The following is a 14,164-nucleotide window of genomic DNA, read 5'->3' as shown; positions in this document are numbered from 1 at the left end:
GACACTAGATTTGGATTGTAAATGGACATGCTGCCTTACAAAAACAGCAGCTTGGCACTGGTTTCCTCTGTAGGTGACACACGTGGTCCAGTCAGACATGTAAAGTTGTCCCGAGCGCTGCGTCAAACTCGTGTTCGGCGAGAACAGCAGCCTTTTAATGTCATCAATCTGAAATCCCAGACTCTGTTCTCCTCACTTTCCAATTTCTCTTATCAGGCTTTCAGAACTCTCTGTTTTTCTCTGTTGCTCCACTGACCTCTTTTCCAGGTGTGTCTTCTATCTGATCGTACCCGTGCCAGCAGAAGTGTCATGGGGCAGAAAGAAGGGGCATTACGGGAAATATTGGCAACAAACCCATTACCAAAAGTATTAAACATCCTCCAGCATTTGTGCTACGGACATGAATTAGGAGAGCTGTGCTGTTATTTTACTAAGTGATCATCATTGATCATCATTTTCATCTGCTGAACCATAAAACTGGCAAAAAAAAATCCCACAAACTTAGAAGAAGGGCCAAACCATATCTCTAGAATATTACACCCAAAACACCCTAGAAACCACCTAGAACACTTTACACTCTTAAACATAAAGGTTCTTTATTGGAACATATGGTTCCATGGATATACCAAAATATCTTCAAATATTACCAAGATATCTCCAAAATATTACTCAAAACACCATAGAACCCACTTAGAACACTTTGCACTCTTAAAAATAAAGGTTCTTTATTGGAATATATGGTTCCATGAATATACCAAAATATCTTCAAATATTACCAAGATATCTCCAAATATCTCCAAAATATTACTCAAAACACTCTAGAAACCACCCAGAACACTTTACACTCTTAAACATAAATGTTCGTTATTGGAATATATGGTTCCATGAATATACCAAAATATCTTCAAATATTACCAATATGTCTCCAAATATTACCAAGATATCTCCAAAATATTACCAAAATATCTAAAATAAAAAAAATATTACACCCAAAACACCCTAGAAACCACTTAGAACACTTTGCACTCTTAAAAATAAAGGTTCTTTATTGGAATATATGGTTCCATGAATATACCAAAATATCTTCAAATATTACCAAGATATCTCCAAATATTACCAAGATATCTCCAAAATATTACCAAAATATCTAAAATAAAAAAATATTACACCCAAAACACCCATAGAAACCACTTAGAACACTTTACACTCTTAAACATAAAGGTTCGTTATTGGAATATATGGTTCCATGAATATACCAAAATATCTTCAAATATTACCAAGATATCTCCAAATATCTCCAAAATATTACTCAAAACACTCTAGAAACCTCCTAGAACATTTTACACTCTTAAAAATGAAGGTTCTTTATTGGAACATATGGTTCCATGAACATACCAAAATATCTTCAAATATTACCAAGATATCTCCAAAATATTACCAAAATATCTAAAATAAAAAAATATTACACCCAAAACACCATAGAAACCACCTAGAACACTTTACACTCTTAAACATAAAGGTTCTGTATTGGAATATATGGTTCCATGAATATACCAAAATATCTTCAAATATTACCAACATATCTCCAAATATCTCCAAAATATTACTCAAAACAATCTAGAAACCACCTAGAACACTTTGCACTCTTAAAAATGAAGGTTCTTTATTGGAACATATGGTTCCATGAACATACCAAAATATCTTCAAATATTACCAACATATCTCCAAATATTACCAAGATATCTCCAAAATATTACCAAAATATCTAAAATAAAAAAATATTACACCCAAAACACCATAGAAACCACCTAGAACACTTTACACTCTTAAACATAAAGGTTCTGTATTGGAATATATGGTTCCATGAATATACCAATAGATCTCCAAATATTACCAACATATCTCCAAATATCTCCAAAATATTACTCAAAACAATCTAGAAACTACCTAGAACACTTTACACTCTTAAACATAAATGTTCGTTATTGGAATATATGGTTCCATGAATATACCAAAATATCTTCAAATATGACCAAGATATCTCCAAATATCTCCAAAATATTACTCAAAACACTCTAGAAACCTCCTAGAACACTTTACACTCTTAAAAATAAAGGTTCTTTATTGGAATATATGGTTCCATGAATATACCAAGATATCTCCAAAATATTACCAAAATATCTAAAATAAAAAAAATATTACACCCAAAACACCATAGAAACCACCTAGAAAACTTTGCGCTCTTAAAAATAAAGGTTCTGTATTGGAATATATGGTTCTATGAATATACCAAAATATCTTCTAATATTACCAAGATATCTCCAAATATCTCCAAAATATTACTCAAAACACTCTAGAAACCTCCTAGAACACTTTACACTCTTAAAAATAAAGGTTCTTTATTGGAATATATGGTTCCATGAATATACCAAGATATCTCCAAAATATTACCAAAATATCTAAAATAAAAAAAATATTACACCCAAAACACCATAGAAACCACCTAGAAAACTTTGCGCTCTTAAAAATAAAGGTTCTGTATTGGAATATATGGTTCTATGAATATACCAAAATATCTTCTAATATTACCAAGATATCTCCAAATATCTCCAAAATATTACTCAAAACACTCTAGAAACCTCCTAGAACATTTTACACTCTTAAAAATGAAGGTTCTTTATTGGAACATATGGTTCCATGAACATACCAAAATATCTTCAAATATTACCAAGATATCTCCAAAATATTACCAAAATATCTAAAATAAAAAAATATTACACCCAAAACTCCCTAGAAACCACCTAGAACACTTTGCACTCTTAAACATAAAGGTTCTTTATTGGCATTGATGGTTCCATTAAGAACCTTTAACATCCATGGAATCTTTACATTCCACAAAAGGTCTTTTAGATTTTTAAAATGTTCTTCACACTAAGGTTCTTTTTAGAACGTTCACTGAAAGATTCTTTGGGGAACCAAAATGGTTCTTCTGGGGCCTCACTGCGAAAACCCCTCTTTTTAAGAGTGTAGAAATCACATAGCATCGCCTTTAGCACTGCTCACATTATGTTCAGAAGGCGAAACAGTCCGCTGTGGCTCTATATGACTTGCTTGAGGAGTGATTGGGTCGATAACCCCATTAGATAGAGGATGATGGGTTTGGATCAAGAGGTTATTAGGGCAGGACATTCGCTCTGTGTGTGTTCGGGATCGTTTGATGTTGAATTGTTGTCACCAGTCACACAGATAACAGAATTCTGCACATACCTGTAGACTGAAGCCAGCGTATAAAAGTCAGTCCCCTCACATACGCCCAACACAAAACCCTCTGATACACGTAATTACACTGATTTGAACAGTCACACATCATCAAACTGTTCAGATGTAGAAATACTTAAACGATTGATTTTCGTGTTTATAACAAACTTAATTTTTCTGCATTCATTGTTATTTATTTACTGTATTTTTGTATATTACTATTACTCTTCTGTACACAAGCCTACACATAGTTTTGTTTTGAATCAAGAACAAAATGTTATATATTTTACAAGACCAAAAGTGAGAATACAAGACCGTACAGATGGATACGACATGCTTGGTAAGTACAACTAAAAAGTACACTAATATATTACTAAATTAATATTATTTTGTACAATAGTTGCATATTTGTGCTATATATATATATATATATATATATATATATATATATATATATATATATATATATATTCTTCCAATGTTTTGTTGCTTTTTTATTAATTATTTTAATATATGTATTATTTTGTATAATAGTTGCATGTGTTTGTAATAATTAAATATAATATGCTTATTGTATAAAAACTAATTATTACAGAAACATGCAACTATTACAAAATAATATTAATATATAGTATAATTATTACACATAAACAGTAAACAACTGTGCAAAAAATAGATTTTATTGTCGTTTTTTTATTGTATATTCATGCGTAATTATAGCTCACATGTGTATATACTTATACATTAACATGCATATATACATATTTTATTTATTTCAATTTTTTTCTTGTAAATTTGTGTATTCATGTAAATTTTTCTCGTTGCAGGAAACTTTTTCATGCATGATAATATCTGTGTTTGTGATATTGTGTCTGCCGATATCATCCACATCTCATTTTCCTTCCCAGAATGCAACAGGTACTGAATTATACTTTTTATATCTAGTATTTTTCTGGGTAAAGTTTGTTGCTTCGTGCAACCAGCTGCATCCTCAAGACCGACAAGTACAAATAAAGCTCACAATCAGACATTTTATTTCCATTTCTGCAGTTTTTCTCAAAGCTGATTGGCAGGTTTTGCAGTGAAATGTTTTGTGGTGTTTTCCCAGTGTATTTGGGATCTAGTTTCATTCAGGAAGCTTTACACAGAGCCAGAGAGCTGACAGACGCTGCATACGCTCACACCAGTGAGAGGTGAGACGTACAGACTTAAAAAAATGCCCTTGAAAGAAAATGCTCTGTGAAAATCGCTATGTGTCGACCAAATGGAAACATAAAACTAGACACAAATGATTAAAATGATTTAATCTCATAAAGTATGTTTATTTTGCATCCTATGGCTTGTGTCGTCTCTCTCATCTCTGTCAGAGCGAAGGCGTCTGTATCAGACGGTTCTGTCCGACCCAATGACCTGTTGGCCTTGTTCAAACAAACTGGCCCGAAAACCAGAACCCACATCAGATCCGCCGAGTTCCTCGACAACACGGTAGAGCTGATACGAGAGATGGTGTACACACACTCCATGGACAAACCCGACCTCACCGGTACACACACATTTGCCTCACATGGGACATTAGAAGTAAACGTATGATCTTGAAGGCTCATATCAGCATATGTTGTGTGCATTTTAGAGGTCTTAAGTGCAGAAGACATGGAGACCATACTGCAGGTTACAGGCTGTTCCACAGAGACACTGAGACCCGTGTGTAAATCTGACTGTCTGTCCAAACGCTACCGTACCATCACAGGACACTGCAACAACAGGTGCACACACACTTCGTATGGGATGTCATTAAGCTCAGAAAGCATTTTCTTTTATCAACACTTTTTGACTTTGCAGAGAAAACCCTCTATGGGGGGCAGCAAACACCCCGTACGCCCGCTGGCTCTCAGCAGAGTATGAGGACCCTCGAGGGGCCCCGAGGGGCTGGAACCCACAACACACCTACCATAACTACACACTACCACCTGTAAGACTCGTGTGGAAGTTCTCAAAGAATTATTAGGGCCAGATTTACTAACAGCTAATACTCTTTTGGCGCTAAAAAACTACTGTCGGGATTTACTAAAGACACGCAGTGCAAAATTGGCACTGAAAAAGGCATGGACTGAGTTGTTTTTGCGGCTGACCTTATTGCATATGCTTTTATGGGAGTTTCCCTTTCAGACGCAAAATTTATGGGAGGAGAGTATTTAAATGAATCACGCAACGTGATTTACTAAGGTTTGTGCTAGTCGAATTTTCTGGTATTTGCTCCATTGTGCGAAGCATGTCTTAACCCATTTTGCGACATGGCTGTAATTATTGCTGCTAGGAGGAGACACCGCAGAGAACGGAGAGCGCGTGGTAGAAGAGAGAAAATATTTTCCACGCGTATTCATTTTTTTGGAATGCCAGAGGAAGATGTTATTCGTATATTACATGTAACAAGTTGCCCCTGTGTCGACCCACACCTGATGAGCATCAGCTCTGCTTATTTGCGACTCGACGCTAATTTGCGCTGCTTTTAGTTTGATTGCGTTGGTCATTATGTAAATGACTTGACTGCGTCTGTGCTCTTTAATTTGCGCGTCAGTGTCAGTAATGCGCAAAACTTGCCACTCCCATCGTCACATTTGTGGAATTGCGTTCTCGCACTAATTTGCCCCGTTTAGTAAATCTGGCCCTAAGTCTGCAATCATAGTTAGTTGGTTTGTAGTTTATAGGCTATAAATGTTATAAATTATATAAATTGACTTTCTTTTAAATTTTAAATTCAGTGTGTTTTATTAGCCTGACCAAAAAACATTTGGGTTTATATTGCTAAAGTGTTTGCTTAATATATATATATATATATATATATATATATATATATATATATATATATATATATATATATATATATATATATATATATTCTACATATAATAGGAATTAGTGCCAAATTGTTTTTTAAAAAAAACATTACAAATAGCATATATTTCTTATTATGTATTTATTTAAATAATTAAAATAAAAAAAATGATTAAAATTATATAATTTACTTTATTATAATATTTTAGTATTTTATAATACATTCTACATATAATGGGAATTAGTGCCAAATTGTTCAAAATATATATATTTTTTATTACAAATAGCATAATATTTGTTATTAGCATATTAGATTTCTTATTTCTTATTATATATTTCTTTAAAGAATTAAAATAAAAAACACTTTGTCACTCTGCTTTTGTAGTTTCTGTTTTCAACTTTAACCTATTTAATTGCCAAGGTCACATTTATTAAAGCTGTAGTCTGTAACTTTTTTTGTTAAAAAATATCCAAAATAAATTTTTGAGAAAGTACATAACCTGCCAATGTTCAAAACTATCTCCTGACCTTAGCCTGACCTTATTATTAAGTTATAGTTTTAGTTAACAATAACAACACTGGTGCATAGAACTTTGAAAATAGTAAATATTTTTGCAGTTCGTGTTTAGTGCCACTGGTGGCATAAAAATACACTACGCTTTCGAAAATAAAGGTTCCAGAAGGGGGTTTTCACAGTGATGCCCAAAGAACCTTTCAGTGATCATTCTAAAAAGAACCTTTTTTTCTTAGATTTTTTTTTTTTTTAAATCTAAAGAATCTTTTTCCACCATAAATAAGTTTTTTGGAATGGAACGTTAAAAGTTCTTAATGGAACCATAGATGTCAATATAGAACCTTTATTTTTAAGAGTGTAGCTAAACTAAAGATGAAAATAAGACCAAATGGGCCAGTAATGTTGAGTCATCCAGTTGCTCTCCCTCTGCAGGTTCGCAGTGTGTCGCAGGAGGTTTTGTACACTCATAATGAGAACATCTCTCTGGACACGTCTCTGTCTCATCTGCTGGTGGAGTGGGGTCAGTGGATCGATCATGACCTGACTTTGACCCCTCAGAGCCCCAGCACTGCGGCCTTTAAGACCGGAGCCGACTGCACACGCACCTGCAGCAGGGACACGCCATGTTTCCCAATACAGGTGTGTAGGTACACCCTGAAAACAGATGCTGGATTGTACACACTCTGAACATCAATCTCTTTTTCTTCACGTTCAGATCCCCCTCTCTGACCCTCGGACGGGGACTCAGACCTGCATGCCGTTTTTCCGCTCTGCTCCCAGCTGTACGGGCGGCTCGGTTCCGCTCGGTCACCGGGAGCAGCTGAACGCCATCACGGCATTCGTGGACGCCAGCATGGTTTACGGGAGCTCGGACACGCTCGCCTCCGTCCTGAGGAACCTCTCGTCCCCTCTCGGCCTGCTCGCCGTCAACCAGTTCCACTCAGACCAAGGGCTCGGCTTCATGCCTTACCTGCCCCGCACACAACCTCACCTGGATCCCTGCGGCCCACGAGAGCGGATCAACCCCATCCCACTACCAGAGACAGCAGAAAAGCTCAACTTATCCATGGGGAATAGATCATTCTGTTTCCAAGCAGGTTGTTGTCATTAATATTTAATAAACCAATCATAGAGCAACAATTATTTTATTTTTTTATTCTATTTTATATCTTTATTTTATTTTATTTCTTTAATATATTTTTTATTTAACTGTTATTTAATTTAAATTTAAAATAAATTAAAATAAAAAAAAACAATCATAGAGCAACAATTATTTTATTTTATTTTATTTTATTTATATTTTATTAATTTTTTTATTTTATATTTTTGATTATTTAATTGTATTTGTATTTAATGTAAAATATAAATAAATTCATTTAAAAAAAACAATCATAGAGCAACAATTATTTTTTATTTTATTTTTTTATATTTTTTATTTTATTTTATATTTTTATTTAATTTACTTTAATTTTAATTTATTTTATTTTAATTAATTAATTTCATTTTATTATTTATTTTATTTTAACGCTTGTCCTATTTTTTATTTTATTTTATTATTTATTTTTTAAATTTTAATTCAAATAAATTTAAATTATTTAAATAAAACAATCGTAATATTTGTTTTATTTTATATTGTTTTATTATTTAATTTTATTATTTAATTATTATTTTATTTTACCTCGTATGTAAGGTGCTGGGATGCTTGCTCAGTTTTTATTTAATGTTGACTTTAATGGTATTACAGCTGAAACATCTTATAAAGGAACAGAAAATAAGTCAATATTTGCTATTTTATCATTCAGAAATGTCCCAGCTAGCTCTTCACCCTTATGTTTTTTTATTTAAACTGGCCAATTGATGTGCTGTTTTTGTGGGCGTGTCTCAGGTGACTCTCGGGCCAATGAGCACTTGGGTATGATCGCTCTGCACACGCTCTTTCTCAGAGAACACAACCGATTGGCTGAGGAGCTTCACAAGCTCAATCCTCACTGGAGCCCAGACACGCTGTATCAGGAGGCCAGGAAAATACTGGGCGCCGTCCACCAGGTGAGATGTCCGCATATAAAATGACTGAACAGTTATTTCAGTTATGCATGTGTCTGACTTGCTGAATCTTGTTTGGAAGATCTTGACATGGGATCACTACTTGCCACGTGTCCTGGGCCGCAGTGCTAACCTGGTCCTCATGCCTTCGTACAAAGGTTACGACCCCGCCGCTGACCCCAGCATCTCCAACATTTTCTCCACCGCTGCCTTTCGCTTTGCACATGTGACCGTGCACCCGGTTGTGAACCGTCTTGGACCCGATTACCGGTTGAGCCCTGAACACCCGGCTTTGCCGTTGCACCACTCTTTGTTTGCATCCTGGAGGATGGTGCAAGAGGGTTCGTTTCACACACACACACTTACCTAATAGATATCACCATATTTCCCAATGTAATCACAGTACATTAAGTCAATTGTTTTGTATTACAAGTTTTCTTAAATGTTATGTTTAAATATGCAACTGAGGCATTAATTAAATATGCACTAATTTGCATGAATTAAAGCCAGGTTCAAAATGCTTGCTGCTGATTGGTTCACTTTCTCGTCCCCCATCATGAGTGGACACGCCCCCTACTGTTGATTGGCTCACTCTCTCTCCTCCCATCATGAGTGGACACGCCCCCTACTGCTGATTAGCTCACTTTCTCCTCCCCCATCATGAGTGGACACGCCCCCTACTGCTGATTGGCTCACTCTCTCCTCCCCCATCATGAGTGGACACGCCCCCTACTACTGATTAGCTCACTCTCTCTCCTCCCCCATCATGAGTGGACACTCCCCCCACTGCTGATTGGCTCACTCTCTCTCCTCCCCCTTCATGAGTGGACACGCCCCCTACTGCTGATTGGCTCACTCTCTCTCCTCCCCCATCATGAGTGGACACGCCCCCTACTGCTGATTGGCTCACTCTTTCCTCCCCAATCATGTGTGGACATGCCCCCTACTGCTGATTTGCTCACTCTTTCCTCCCCAATCATGTGTGGACATGCCCCCTACTGCTGATTTGCTCACTCTTTCCTCCCCAATCATGTGTGGACACGCCCCCTACTGCTGATTTGCTCACTCTTTCCTCCTCAATCATGTGTGGACACGCCCCCTACTGCTGATTTGCTCACTCTTTCCTTCCCAATCATGTGTGGACACGCCCCCTACTGCTGATTTGCTCACTCTTCCCTCCCCAATCATGTGTGGACATGCCCCCTACTGCTGATTTGCTCACTCTTTCCTCCCCAATCATGTGTGGACACGCCCCCTACTGCTGATTTGCTCACTCTTTCCTCCTCAATCATGTGTGGACACGCCCCCTACTGCTGATTTGCTCACTCTTTCCTCCCCCATCATGAGTGGACACGCCCCCCTACTGTTGATTGGCTCACTCTCTCTCCTCCCCCATCATGAGTGGACACGCCCCCCTACTGTTGATTGGCTCACTCTCTCTCCTCCCCCATCATGTGTGGACATGCCCCCTACTGCTGATTGGCTCACTCTCTCCTCCCCAATCATGTCTGGACACGCCCCCTCCAGCTGATTGGCTCACTCTCTCCTCCCCCATCATGAGTGGACACGCCCCCTACTGCTGATTGGCTACAAGTTTGTTGTGCTGCTCGGTCCAATCCACTTTCAACAGTGTTTCTCAGAAATCTCTAACTGCACCTTTAAATGTGTATTTTGGATGTTTTCTTTCCTCTAGTCTGAAAGAAGACATGTTATGGAAGCAAAATAGCCCAAAATCTAAAAACTGACCAGTGCCTCTAGTGTCTATCCTTAATATTCATGATTGCATGCTAATTTACTCAACATGCACATCAGGTTATGATGCATAATGAACATTTCCATGTGTGTAGGAGGCATCGATCCTGTGCTGCGTGGTTTGCTCTTGTCTCCAGCTAAACTGCAGACAGCAGATCAGATGATGGTGGAGGAACTGACCGAGAGGCTTTTCCAGGCTCAGGGAGGGCTGCCGCTCGACCTAGCGGCGTTAAACCTGCAGAGGGGACGAGATCATGGCCTACAAGGTGCCTGTCATTAGTTCCCTTCTACCTACATAGGCAGCTGCCTTCTAAGGGAGGATCCTAACAGAACTAGAACCTCACAAGTTCTAACCTTTTTTACATTTTTTTTGTTTATGAAAGCAGTTATTGTTTTTTAAACACCTACAGTGTTTCTTCTTTTATTTCTTTTATCATGAAAGATTCAGTAATAAATTATTAAAACTCCTGTCATGTTTATACTTATAAAAGTATAAAGTGTGCAAAAAAATAAAAGGATGTCATTCATTGGTTGTTGATTCTCTCTCAGGTTACAGCGCATGGCGAGAACTCTGCGGCCTCTCTGCCCCTGTGAATGAGTCTGATTTAGCAGGGATTCTGGGTAATGGAGTTCTGGCCAGGAAGCTGCTGCATCTGTATGGAACAGCTAAGAACATAGACGTGTGGGTCGGGGCCATCTCAGAACCCGCTCTGCCCGGGGGCCGCGTGGGGCCGCTGCTGGCCTGCCTGATCGCCAAACAGTTCAGAGCGCTCCGAGATGGCGACAGGTAGTGTGATGCGCCACTTCTTGTTTATTTAAAATAAAAATCGCTGAGCGATTTCAGTCTGGCTTGATATGAAGTACATAAATCTGGTTAAGGTTCTGGTGGCAGAAGGAAGGTGTGTTCAGCTCTGCTCAGAGAGACGCTCTCCGCACTACATCTCTGTCCCGCATCATCTGTGACAACACACGCATCCGTCTGGTGCCCTTTGACCCCTTCGCTCACACACTAAGCCCTGACGACCTGCTGCCCTGCACACGCATCGCCCACATGAACCTCTCAGCGTGGAGAGAACCAGACGCAGGTATTAGAATGAGAGTAAGCAAATAATCCTTTTATTTGATGTTTTTATTCATGTTCGGTCTCATTTTCAGACCCGGTCTGTGGCGCGGTCCCGCGGTTGGATCTGGGCTTCTCCGTGCTGTGTGACTCTGCCGTGATGTATCAGTGTCCTGCTGGATACCTGCTCCAGGGAGCCGCACACGTCACCTGTGACCCCGACACTCACAAGTGGACACCACAAACGCCCACCTGCCAAGGTCTCGGCTAATGTTTTTTAGACATTTGGAAATTTAATTTAATGTAATTTAATTTAATTTATTATTTAATTTAATTTAATTTAATTTAATTTAATTTAATTTAATTTAATTTAATTTAAAAATTAAATAAAAAATAAATTAAAAAAATAAATTAAATTGCATTAAAATAAATTACATTTAAAAATGTATTAAATTAAAAATTAAATTAAAAATCAAATATTGCATTAAATATTACATATTTAATGTTAAATAACATTAGATTAAATATTAAATTAAATAGTAAATATTAATAATAAAATATTAAACAATTAATATTGAATATTAAATGAAATTAAATATTTAAATCTAATTAAATTAAATATTAATTTAAATTTAAAAAATGTCTATGAATGTTTTTATTGGTTATTTCAAATATTGATGAATGATCCACTCATTTCTTTTTGATGTTAGGACATTCATGGACATTCTAGATTACTAAGTTAAATATTAATTGTCATATATTACATGAAATATTAAAAGTAAATAACAGATAATATAATAGTAAATATAATATAATAGATAATTTAATTTCATTTAATTTCATTTAAAAATTAAATAAAAAAATAAATTAAAAATTTAATAAAAAAATAAATTCAATTACATTAAAATGAAATTACATTTAAAAATTTATTAAATTAAAAATTTTATTAAATTACAAAATAGGTTAAATTAAACAATTAAAAATGTAATTAAAAATCAAATATTGCATTAAATATTACATATTTAATGTTAAATAACATTAGATTAAATATTAAATTAAAAAAAATATTAATGATAAAATATTAAACAATTAATATTAAATAGAAAATAAATAAATGCATTAAGCATTAATTTAATATTTTAATAATATTAAATAAAAAGTTTTTTTCAAATATTGATGAATATTTCACTTATTCCTTTTGGATGTTTGAATATTCAAAGATAGTCATTAAACTAAATTAAATTAAATTAAATTTTACATTAGATTAGATTATATGGAAAATACTGATAACAAAATATTAAACAATTAATACTCTTCTTTTTTGCTTTATTGGGAAAGATTATGTTAAAACTTATTAACTTCTGTCATGTTTACACTCACAAAAGTATAATGTGTGCGAAAAAGAATTGCAATAATATTGACATAAAAAGATAAATATGCACATAGTATTTATTTATTTACTTAAATAATTGAGTTTCCAGACATCTTACAATATATGTCATGTTACAATAATAACTTGCATGACATAAGAAAGCATTTGCATTTCTTTTACTTATTTTTAATCATTATTTAATTTCCTAGTATCTCTCTCCTATGATTTTTACTATTTAATAATAGTTTGATCATTTTATTTCGTTATAATTGACTAATTAAATTAGATTAAATTAAAACAATTAAATAAAGATTATGTAGTAACTATTAATGACAAAATATTAAACAATTAATATTAAATATTAAATGAAATTAAATATTACATTAGAATTAAAAACTGTCTGATCCATCTGACACCCAGGGTTTTTATTGGTTGTTTCAGATATCGATGAATGTTCCGCCCACCCGCCCGTCTGCCCTCCACACCTGCAGTGCTTCAACACACCTGGAGGTCACACCTGCACAGGTGAGCAGCCGCCACACCCACAACCAGCCGTTTCCTCAATCTATGGCATATTAATCACATTAATGAGCTGTTATTTGTTGCACATGCAGAACCTGCAGCTCCGCCCCTTTCTGCCTCCTCCATTGTGGCGTCAGTGATGTCAGTCCTAGGGGGCGTGGCTTTGATTGTGCTCTTCCTGGCTTGCTACAAAAGGTGTGTCAGAACCTCCTCTTCAAGCAGTTGTTTTAGATGTGTAAATGTATACACTTATACTCGGAATGTCGTTCCTGCAGAGTTTTCCTTCGGAAAGCCGTGACGGTGAAGGCAGAATGCTGTCAGGGAAGATGATGAGATGGAGCCAAGGGGAAACTGGTTTGGAAAATGTGCAGTGTTTACATGTTCAATAGTCCAGTCTCATTCAATGTACTGGACAGAAAAACACATGAATGAAACGTGTTCAGGCCTGCAAAGCATTTTTAACATTTCTCCCAGTGTTCTCGCCCTCGAGAAAAGCTTTTGTCTGCCGCCGGCTCTCCCACATGTGACGACACATCAGCTGATGTACAGAAACCCTCGCTTTGTTGTAGCTCAGCCTTGATGTTAATTGATTTTGTACACATATTAGACAGACAGGATGCATTAAATGATCACATTAAAGACATTTATAATGTTACAAAAGGTTTCTATTTCAAATAAATGCTGTTCTTATGAACTTTCTATTCATCAAAGAATGCTGTAAAAATAAAATGTGTCATGGTTTCCATAAAATATGAAGCAGCACAACTGTTTTCAACATTGATAATAATCAGAAATGTGTCTTTAGCAGTAA

At 35.7% G+C, this 14,164-nt stretch overlaps 1 protein-coding gene across 1 annotated transcript; it reads left to right on the top strand.

Moving 5' to 3' along the window:
* The first annotated feature begins 3,865 nt into the window (after positions 1-3,865).
* Positions 3,866-14,098, top strand: epx (eosinophil peroxidase). The gene is made up of 15 exons (XM_048159493.1): positions 3,866-4,451; positions 4,626-4,801; positions 4,889-5,021; positions 5,098-5,227; positions 7,037-7,243; positions 7,320-7,701; positions 8,490-8,650; positions 8,730-8,988; positions 10,495-10,665; positions 10,949-11,186; positions 11,279-11,484; positions 11,555-11,719; positions 13,273-13,356; positions 13,446-13,548; positions 13,629-14,098. Exons 1-15 carry the CDS (start codon positions 4,345-4,347, stop codon positions 13,681-13,683), a joined length of 2,577 nt encoding a protein of 858 aa, XP_048015450.1. The 5' UTR covers positions 3,866-4,344; the 3' UTR covers positions 13,684-14,098.
* The last annotated feature ends 66 nt before the right edge of the window (positions 14,099-14,164 follow it).

The sequence above is a fragment of the Megalobrama amblycephala genome, linkage group LG15 (assembly GCF_018812025.1).
Source record: "Megalobrama amblycephala isolate DHTTF-2021 linkage group LG15, ASM1881202v1, whole genome shotgun sequence".
Lineage (NCBI taxonomy): Eukaryota > Metazoa > Chordata > Actinopteri > Cypriniformes > Xenocyprididae > Megalobrama > Megalobrama amblycephala.
This window is presented reverse-complemented; position numbering and strand designations above follow the sequence as displayed.